Raw genomic sequence first — 10,946 nt, 5'->3', positions numbered from 1 at the left:
GAACGGAACACTGAAAATGAAAAAAATTCGGGAAGATAATTATTTGAATGATTTTTTTTTTTTTTTTTTCCATGAAGCGCTAAAATTGTTGGGGTTGGCTTGGGATGGGAATGGAGGCATTGCAACAGGTCGAGGCGCTGAAGGTTTGAGGAACTGAGGGTCCTCCGGGCGCTGAGCCGACCGGTGCGAGGGATGCGTTCACCGCAAGGCGTGGAACCCACTCGCGTTCTGGTGCTGCCCCGGGCGTGGAGAGCCGAGCTGGCGGCCGGGGCTCCCCGGGAGGAGGGCTCCGGGCCGGCGGCGGAGGGGTTAAGGCGGCGGCGGCGGTTCTATTTGCGGCCGCCGGAGCTCCGGGCGATTAGCGAGCGGCTCCGCGCCCCCGCCCGGCTCGGCCCGGCCGCAGGAGCGCGGCAGCAGCAGGTGGCGGCGGCAGCGAGGAGGGAGTTAAGCCCGCGGCGGAGAGCGGCAGCGGCAGGAGGGGGCTGAGGAGGAGCGGCGCCGGGAGGAGGGGGCTCGCGGAGCAGGCAGCGGCGGGAGGGGGGGGGGGACCGAGGAGCTGGCGGCGGCGGCAGCCGGGTTGCTAGGGATGGAGAGATCCCGTGTCACCCGGATGTGAGTGTCATGTTGGCCCAAACTCGGAGGGATTTGGCAGCGGCGAAGCAGCGGCAGCAGCGGCAGGAGGAGGAGGAGCGGGAGCAGCCCCTCGCGCGTCGCTAGTCGCTACCATGGGGGTCGGGTAGCGGAGCGCAGGGCAGCGCGCACCTGGCTCGGGGCGGCGGGGGCCGTCTCGGCCCTGGGTTTTTTTCTTTTTCCTCTCGCGCGCCGGAGAAAGTGGGAATCATGCATCACCAGCAGCAGCAGCCCGAGCAGCACCCAGAAGGTAGGAGCGGAGCGGTCAGCAAGGGCAGCGGCGTGCCCGGGGCTGAGGGAGGGGGCGCGGGGGAGGATTTGCGAGGGATTTGGGAGACAGGGATTAGGGAGGGAGGGGAAGCGTCGGGGCCGGGGTGGGTTTGGGGTGGGGAGGGGGCGAGCGGCCGTGCTCAGGGAAGGGGCCGGGAGCGGGAAGGGCGCGGGGTGAGGTTCGTCGGGAAGCGGGATGCTGCGGGGTGCGCGGCTCCGCGAGCGCCGCTCCGATCCGGGTGCGGGGGCACAGCGCTGGGGGCGGGCGGCCGCGGGGCTGCGCCGGTCCCGTGCCGGCTCCGCACGTCCTCCCCTGCCGCGTTGAGACGACTCTTCCCCCCCCTCCCACAACATGAGCCGCGAGCCCGTGGCTGCGTGCCCGCCGGGGGCAGAGGTTCCCCGGGGAGCACGGCACTCGGGCTTTGTTTCGCTCGCCAGCACTATGAGGAGGATGACAGCTAGATGCGTCGATCGGCGGCAGGTTTGCGCCGAACCACGTTGCACGGCATCCCAGGGGACAGGCGGAAGGCGGGGGAGATGCTGTCAAATTGCTTGAGAAAATTAAAAAATAAAAATAAAAAACGATGGGGGGAGGGCAGGAATCCTTCACAAAACGTCGACATCGGCACCGCCGCCCCCGAGCATCCTTTCCCCCGAGGCCCGGCGGTGGGGGCTGTCCGGCTCCCCCTCACCCGGGGCCGGCCGCGGCCCCGCGCTGACCCCGCCGCCCCGGGAGCCATTTTAGAGCCCCCGCGGCCGCCCCTCGCGCGGGCACGGAGCGGCGGGGCCGGGCTCCCACACGTCGGCGCACGTTCAGGGCTCTCGCGTCGCTGCCGTTATCTCCGCTCCCACCGTCTGGAATGGGAGGGCTGTGTTCCCCTATTCGACGAGCGGCGGTTTCTGGGGAGTTATCTTCCCCTCCTGCCTGGGTAGATCCGTTCCGCTTGCCAACCCTGATTCCCGGCGCGTGGATTGTGCCATCGTTCCTCCATGTTCTGCCCACCCAGGCGTCTCCAAGTTTTGAATTTCACTTAGGAGCTGCTCCTTCCTACAGGTGCATGTAGGAGTCGGCTCTGCTGCTCCGTTCGGGAGCAGAGATCCGTGCGAGGAGGTTGCGTTGTGCCTTCCTTGCTGCCATCCAAATAAAAAGAGCTCAAAAACGTTGTGTAGAAGGTACGCTTTACATAGCGAAACCTCGTAAAGAAGCATTCCTTTCCAGCGGTTTCAGGGGTGTAGCTCCGCGTTAGCAATGTATTTACCACCACGAAATATGGGATTTTCACTTGTGGGAGGCATCCCTGCGTTCTGCTGTGAGAGCACAGGATGAGGTGAAATTCGACTTGCTTACAGGATATCTTTGAATCTTTTTGTTTGTCTGTTTGGGAAGGTGGCATTGGTTGTTTTCCACTGAAAAAAGAAACATAGGAATTGAAATGACTGTTTTTTTCTGCTGAACCCTGAGGTACAGCAGCAGAGTTGGTCAATAGGAGGAGGTATGCTTCACTGGATAAACATGGTGACAGGAAAGCTGCTATCGAGTCTGTAAGGAATGTAGTAAGTGGAAGACTCAAAATGCAAAGTGTTGGTGAAGCACTTGTCTTGACACTTACAGTTAGCTTGAAGTTATAATGTTGATTCCTGAGCCTTTTTGGCTACTGTTCAATCACATATATACATACATATATATGTTCAATTACGTGTACGTGTATTTATTTGCCTACAGTCATATATATATATATATATATATATATATACACACTGCAGAGCATGAGTATATGCACATATATAGGCATCACACCATCAAGAGGTCTTAAAATAATCTTCTCATCAAAAACAGGGTGACACATTGTAGCATAAAAAGTTATAAACAAGTTTTTCTTTTTTTCTTTTCTCTCACAGAGGCGAACTATGCAAGTAGCACCAGAATTCCTCTCCCTGGTGACGGACCAGCTACTCAGTCCAACAGCTCAGCACCATCCAAGCAAACTGTTCTGTCTTGGCAAGCTGCAATTGATGCTGCTAGACAAGCAAAGGCTGCCCAAAATATGAGTACCACCACAGCCCAGCCTGTAGGATCTCTGTCCCAAAGAAAACGCCAGCAATATGCCAAGAGCAAAAAACAGGGTAATACATCTAATAGTCGGCCACCCCGTGCCCTTTTCTGTTTATCCCTCAACAACCCAATACGAAGAGCCTGCATTAGTCTAGTAGAATGGAAGTATCCTTTGATGCAGTTTCAGTTTATCTGTATGTTGATCTTTTTTTTTTTTAGGTTTGTCTTTCAGTGTCTCCGATAGCGTCATAGCTAACACCTTACCTCTCTTACCTGTGTGTAACTCTCATTAACACTAATAGTAGCTAGTTTGGCATAAACAGCTCCTGCTCAATGTCATAATAACACAGAATGTTGTTTCACTGAAGTAAGTAGCTCAGATCAGGGAAGAACTCATAGGTGTTGCTTTTTTTCTTAGGGGAGAAAGGGAACACATTCAGAATTTAACTTTCTGAATTTATAAGCTTGCATTATATTCCATCAAATCTCCATATTCTGCTCATTATTATTACAAATGGGGTTTAATACTTAACACGAATCCAGCAGTACTTACTGGGAGATGGTCTAAGATGTCAAACCCTTATCTTCCATCTTGTGCTCAGATGTGTTACTATTAGGGCAAACGGGCCAGATGTAGAAATCATTTAAAAATTGTATTTTCCAACTGCTAAAACTGAGGTTTTCTCAGCTAAGCTTAGGATTCACTGTTGGTGCAGACAGGTGCCTGAATTATATTCATTTTTTCAACTTTTACAAGTCTACCATCAAATATTTGGAAGCATGTGTGGCTGTTGATAGGAGACCAGATACACTTGCTGCAGCTCGGGGTGCTGTGCACGCTGGGAAGGATTGTTTTGTTTTTGTCTCAGTGGTTGTGATTTCAAAGTCTGTGGCTTTCTTTTGAAGAAGTAATATCATACAGATATGATATATTGTTTAACTCTCAAGAACAAAGTTGGAAATGGAAGATAAAGGTTTGTTGAGGTACGAGGAGAGAAATGTTTGCCTGTTAGCTATGGCAACATTCCTGTAGCAGGAAATAGCTGTTCAGGAGAGTACATTACCAAAGAAAAACTCATTTTCTTACTTTAAACAGAACACCCATCCTGGCAGTATGAAATGTTTCTCATTTATAGGGCTTGTTTTTTCAATTCTTTGAACATAATTAAAGATAGTGAAACAGATTCTACTTTCATTTTAAACTGGTAGAAGTCCAACTAATTTCAGTAAATTGGCCTCTCCTTGGCTAAGGTCAGTTGAATTAAATTGCTGTGACTCTGAAGCAGAATAACTGAGGGCTGAGTTGGTCCCAGTAGCACTATGTCATAAAACAAGGTTGTAACTCTTGCACTGATGTGGTTTGTTCATTTCAGTCTGGAGAATGCTGCGTATTAAGATGGGTGCTCTTTTTTTTTGTGTGTGTGTGCAATGTCACGATTGATATTCATAGGTTTTTATGGACGTAAAACAGCCATGGAGGTGGCAAACTTTGTGTTGCCAACAAACAAAATTGAAAAGGACTTAATGGGCATGTGGGATTAATAGGTGTTTTCTTCAGAAAAAGTATATTGTAAACTGACAAGTATTCTTTTGAAGAAACAAAGATTTTATTTGATACTATTCCCTCAGTCCTTTATGGGAACCTTATGGACACATACTAAGAATTTGAGATAACAGGAAAAAAAAAAAGGTAAAAATCATAGCTGAGGTTCAAAATATTTCCCTTCTGAATTCCTACAAGTAGTCTCATCTGGATAATGCCATTTTTTTAGTTACGAGGAAATAATGTTATAGTTTTCAGGGAAAGGCAAGTTGATGATAAGCTGACGGATGAACTTTGTAGGTACAAATCTGAGGAAATATATGTTTTTTACCTGAAGGAAATGTAGCTCCAGGGTTCTACTCCTGTTATCCAGACATAGTGTTAAAACTGTAGCTGTACTTCATGTCACCCTGTGTGAAAGCCTCCTAGCCTGTAGGGCTGCCAAGCCAAGAATGGTGTTCTGTTAGCCATTCTACTCACCCAAACTTTCATCTGTTCTGGCCAAAGCAAAACTGTTGAGGAGTTCCAGCGTCAGAAAAATGAAGAGCTCTCTGGCAGCAAGAGGAATAGTTTTCTTGCTTTTGCAAAGAGAAGGGGACACTGAGACATTGTTGTGTTGGAAGATGACGTGAAACAGTGATATAACCAATGGTGATTAGATGTTTGTCCCACTTAACAGTCTGAAGATTGCCTTAAAAGAAGAACTGTTTCTGAGTGTTGAAATGGAAAGGAGAACTAGGCTTAGTAGTTTGTAGATACTCAGAATCCATTAATTCCTTAACAGGATTTTCCAGACCATTTGACATATTTATACTACTGTCTATTTTTGCCAATTGTGTGGCCTTAGCTGTTTACATCCCATTCCCAGAAGATGATTCTAATTCAACTAATCATAATTTGGTAAGTACTCTTGAGTTATTGTTTTATATTGATGTTTAAGTTTTATCTTGACGGTCAAGATTAGCTGCTAGTGTTTAACACTGTATTAAGTAGAATAATTTTATTAACAAAATTGGTATACAGTGGCAGTTTAGATTAAAAATGCAAGTTAGAATATGGAATTGTTCTGTTTTCAGTTTTAATACGTACTTTCTAATGTCATATTTTAATATCATGCATTCAGTGGTGAAATCCTTTGGAAGAGAATGTACCTTAATGTTATGCTCTGTGTGTATATATTTATTTGGCATAAAAACTTGTGTATGAATTCCTGTTGTTTTTGAGGTGTCTGTTTCAATTCCTATGAAGTTTTACTGCCTTTCCTAATATACTTGTCCAATCTGTTTTCAATTTTTAATGCTGCTGTTTGGCTGTCTATGTTTTTAGCTGTTATTCTAGCTTTTATTAAAAGAGAATGGTGGAAAACTTTACAGCAAAGTGTTAAGAATATCAGTGTGAATTCTAAAAGCACTTACTGCTGTTGTAAGTTGTTTTGAAAAAGGATAGTAACACAATGGATACTTCATTTGCAGAGCTGTATGTCTTCAGCTAATAGGATACCAGTGTTGTACTTGAAAATATAATGAAAAATAATTTAGTTGCTCGTCTCCAAGTCTTACAGATATTATTACACTCGAGGGTGATTTGAAATACATTATAATGGTTTCATTTATTCTAAACAGTGTTTTGAAATAGTTAGTAGAGCTCTGTGGTCCTATGAGTCCTGAAAATCTGTGATTTTTTTTTTTTTTTTTTGAGTGGGGATGGGGAGGGATGCCAAGTCAGGAAGCAGGTAATTTTCAATTGCTTTGGAAAGGAAATTTTAGGTTCATATGAGGTTTTCTATTTATGAAGATGTATGTGCATTTTGTGCATATAGGCATGTTTATTTTCATAAAAGTAATTATTCTAGTCATATGACCCATTTTATATACATTCTGTTCATGAAGATTAAGCAAATATGGACAATAAAAAATGCTGGTGGAAGGTAGAATAATTGAGGTCAGCGTAAAGAACACATCATGCAGCTGTTTATCTAGCCAACCAGTAGTCTTTATTTCTTCAGTTTTCCCTCCATGAGAAATTCAGGGCACAAGTCTCCATAGCTGTCAATCCACCAAGAAGTCAGCTAATAACTACTTTCATAAAACGTTACGTGAAAAGGGCAAAACAGCTACTTGTGTCAGAAGCTAATAATTTTGAAATAAGTGTTTTTAGCATTTGTTTTGTTTGACTCGTATTTGACCTAATTCTACAGTGTGTTTAGAAAGAAATGGATGTTTTTGTACTTGATGTTTTTAATAACGTGGGTAGGTGGACATGTTGATATGACCAAAAGCATGTTATATTTTTTTAGTAAGAGATCCTTATTCCTTTTAAATAGAAAGGGGCTTGAACACCCCCAGTTAAGGATCTTGAACACCCTCAATTGTACATAGAATTTGATAATTCTGCCATTTAGGTTTGCAATTTGTATATACTGATGTTAATTATGAGTAATTTCACTAAGTTTGCTCAAGTGTTGTCATGTGTGGGGCAGACTTAACCCATATAATGGAATGTATAGGTGTATCCCATCTGCTTCATATAACCACGTAAATTGCTCTGTAATGGGCAGAAAGAATTGGCTTTCTCTGTGGTCACTAAATACACTAACCATTGCTCTGGGTCCGTGTAACCTTGTTGCCATTGTGTTTCTAGTTTAGCTCCACTTCCTCTGTTAAACCCACAGTGGGGATTCAAGTATAATGAGAAGCAATACTGTACTTGAGCTGATTTACAAGTCGTTGGGCTTAATTGGAAACCTATCTCAGCATGTATTTCCTGATTCTTGTGGTGTACATATAAATGCATGTTCGAGGCAGAGAGGTGGCAGTTATAAAGTTTAAAAAACACACAAAATCTTACACATTGCTATTAAGTCTATGAATACGGGAGGATTTTTAGCCACTGACGTTCAGGGGTGTTCCTCTTCTATAAAATCTGTGTTGCCAGTTTGATCTTGCTTTAATTCAAACTCAAACACTGATGGAAATAAGATACTCTCCTTATCAACTTCCAGCCCAGGCTTGTGGTGCCATCAACCCCACAGTCTCTTCATTCTTTCCCTAGTCTGGATGTAGGCATCCATTGGTGTTGCACAGATTTCAGTATTTGCATCATTATTGTCCTGTGGGGAGAGACTGAAGAACAGGAGCATGGTCTGCTTCCTGTGCCTTCCCTTCCTTATTACATAAACCCCAACAGCTCAGCTTTATGAAGTTTAGTTTGTGTATAGATATTCCGTTCAGGGCTTGGTTCTCAGGGATTAGGTATACCGATGTTGCTTCATTGGGTTGAATTGGTTGACTGTTTTCTATGAATCAGCTGAAGTGGCTTATGTGTTTTTTAATTTGCATTTCATTATATTTAGAGGAAGGCGGAGGTAAAATATGTGCAGTCTGTGTTCAGCCATGGGAAGAGGGTGCAATGGTACCAGAGGGCAGAAAACAGTGGAGCACTGATAAGTGGGAACTAGAAATGGAACTTGTTCTGCTCTGCCTTTTGGCTGGTCTCTGGAAGTACTGGGTGCACTACAACTTTTTTGCTCGCACAGTGAACTCGCAGTCCTCCTTATTCCCACTTAAGAATGGTATGTTAGTACTGAATGGTACAAAACAATGCATCTCAAACAAATCAGGAGCACAGAGTTAAACTCAGAATGAACTGAGCTTGGCCACTAAGCAGTATTACAGTCCTGTGTTCTGTGGGAAAGTATCCAGAAAATGCCTTGACATGCTTTTGGTGTGTGCTAGGAGAGGCAGGAGGAAGAAAACTTCTCTTCCTTGAGTGGAGCAGCTGTCATGCTTGTCTATTCTGCACAGGGCACAGTACAGTCTGATCAACTTTAAAAAGCTATTCAGCTAGATTTCAAATTCAATTTAATTGTTTAGTCCTTAATCAGTTAGTATTTTCACAAGCGGGCAGAGTTCTTCTGAAGGCAGATTTTTCTTTTTCTCCTGCATCAGAACAGGGTCAGTGTACTCCCTGCTGAAACTCTCATAATCTCACCACTTCATTAAAGTTTTAATTTTTTATTTTTTTTTACATTAGCTTTCAGAAGTTTCAGGTGGTCTGAACTTTCTGTTCTTGATTCAGCTGTTCTTTTGGCAGTGTCTCTTGTTTGAGTTTGATAAGAAGCTGTTTTTGGATGGACAGAGTTTCCTGTATATGTATTTCTTCTATTTCCTCCTTTTCTGCTTTTTATCCACATCTGTGTTGTTATTTTCCCTCCAGTCTTTCATCTTCATTAACTTCCCACTCATCTCTTTTCCTTATCTTTTACTTAGCTCTCTGGCTTCCCTCTCTATTTACTCTTCTGTTTGTCCTCTCCTGCACCATGCTTTGCTCTATCTCATTGTCCCACTTCAATTTGTACGTCTTGTGTCATCCTGCTGCACTGTGTTCTGTTCTCTCTTCCTTCCTTCCTTGTGCTTTGCCTCCTACTTACATTACCATTGGATTGACTAGCACCTGACTTCTTCACAGCACACAAGCAGACTGGTGCAATACGGGTCTGCATTTCTGTTGTGATCAAGGCAGCTCTAGTTTTAATTCTTCTACTAACTAAACATGAACAATAAGAATCTATGCAAGCTCAACCCCTGAAATTTGAGTTGAGCCTGCTTTGGATGTATTGCCTGTCTTGTGACCAGACTCCATGGCTTTTCACTGGTGAAGTTGTTCTGCTTAAGAGATTGAAAGCTCCCATTTTGGGAGATTTGCATCAATTACATTGAATTGGCAAGTGCAAACTCATGAGAACAAAGCTCTTGAGTTTGTGATAATCGCAGACTCTATGCCCACAATAACAGGATTCTTCAGCTTTGCTTCTGATTACACTTGTCAGTGGGGAGCTCTCTCAAAAGGTGAGGTTCTGCATCCAAAAGTCTCCCAGCTGTGCCTACAGAACTCGTGAGCTGGATACCTTATTTATTTCAAGTTTTCCCAGGTAGCTGGGACGGGGAGAGCCATAGTGACGGGTACTGCTACAGAAAGATACTGTTTGTGTTTTCTTTCAGGCAAAGATGTTCTCTAAGTAGATTTAGGTGTTGCCCCTGAACTGTTGTGCCTTCAATCTAGGTCACAGCAGCAGAGTACTCACCCATTTGAACTCCTGACTTAAGGTGTCAGGCTTCCTGTCGGGCTTCCTATCCTTATCTCATTAGCAATCCCATGACTCAGTCAGTCCTATGGCCACATGACTGACTAATCTACCCATTGAAAAGATTTTTGGATTTTACCTTGCTCTTGGCTATGCTATACATAGCTAATCTGGAAACATGTTCTGTAGAATGCTATGGGTTTTAACCACATTTAATGTCTTGAAAGAAACTGGTTAAAAAGTGGAAATCAGTTGAATTGCTAAATGTTCTGTGGTGTATTTTCATTAAGATTGTACTTATACGTGCTGTATTTGCCATTTCTAGTCTCCCAGCCAGAGTCTGAGTCCCCTTGGAGTCGGAGTCTTTTTTTTCTGTGCACTGATTATTCTGACGTCTATTTCTCATTAAAAAAAACAAGAAGCAACTGTTGAACAACAGTAGCAACCTGACTGAAAACTTTTCTTTTGTGTTGCAATGCACACCTCTTAAAAATAAAACGTAAGTTTTGGATTGCTAGCACAGTACATCTACTTTGTCCTGCAGCTAACTCTTAGGTCTACTCTGTCTGCTCTACATCTGTCTACTATGGTAGTGGAGCTGGTTCTTGATTTTTTTTATTTTTATTTTTTGATTGAGAGAATTGCTATATGTCAAATCCATCTCTAGTGGTGAATGAAATAGCAATTTTGCTTCTTCCCCTGGCTTAGGAAAAGGGACATTCCTGGAAGAAAGATGTAAGCAAGGTTTAACTGGCAATTTCCAACTGCTAGAAAGATTGCTCAGTTCTGTGGTGGTTTGGGAATAACACAGACTTGTCTTTATTACTCCTATTCTTGTGTGCCCCAATATAACAAACCAGGCTACTTTGGCACAGATTAAAATGAGCCTAACAAGTTTTATTTAATGACACTAGAAAAATGATTTCCCATCTTTAAATGTAGGATATAGCTGTTGAGTTATCCAAACCAGGAGGCCCCACATAAAGATGTACTTAATCACTGCTGTTTGAAAGAAAATGTTTTTTCCACTTTCAAAGTTGCGTGCTTGTTCCTATGGGGAATTCCTACTAAGGGCTCATCGCTCCTTAAAAAGGTTTGCTGGTAGTGCTTTGCTGGCAAATTGCCTAGGGAGATACAGCATATACCAGAAAGGACTGGAAAAGCTCTTTTTTCTGTTATTGCCAAAATTCAGTCTCCCAAACCGAATAGTGCCACAATTTTAGAAGTTGGTTTTCTTAGTTTAATTGTTCTGGGAAATGCTGTGGGGCTGTAGTCCTTCCCCTTTTGCCTTTTCTGTCTGCTGAGTTACAGTATGTCTGTAAAATTTTGAAGTGTAGGCTGCTCTCCATGACACTGTGCCCTTCCAA

The 10,946-nt window shown here is 43.8% G+C and overlaps 1 protein-coding gene across 1 annotated transcript in view; it reads left to right on the top strand.

Moving 5' to 3' along the window:
* The first annotated feature begins 840 nt into the window (after positions 1–840).
* The window catches only part of CACNA1D (calcium voltage-gated channel subunit alpha1 D), a 157,734-nt gene continuing 147,628 nt past the window's right edge, over positions 841–10,946 (top strand). The window contains exons 1-3 of the mRNA XM_065749761.1: positions 841–880; positions 2,800–3,118; positions 5,291–5,396. Coding sequence (XP_065605833.1) covers positions 841–880; positions 2,800–3,118; positions 5,291–5,396 — 465 coding nt within the window. The remainder of the gene's footprint in view (positions 881–2,799; positions 3,119–5,290; positions 5,397–10,946) is intronic.

This window comes from Cyrtonyx montezumae, unplaced genomic scaffold (assembly GCF_038088225.1).
Source record: "Cyrtonyx montezumae isolate F1298 unplaced genomic scaffold, pur_monq_1.0 scaffold_6, whole genome shotgun sequence".
NCBI classification, from domain to species: domain Eukaryota; kingdom Metazoa; phylum Chordata; class Aves; order Galliformes; family Odontophoridae; genus Cyrtonyx; species Cyrtonyx montezumae.
The sequence above is the reverse complement of the archived record's forward strand: the minus strand, read 5'-3'. Positions and strand labels throughout refer to the sequence as shown.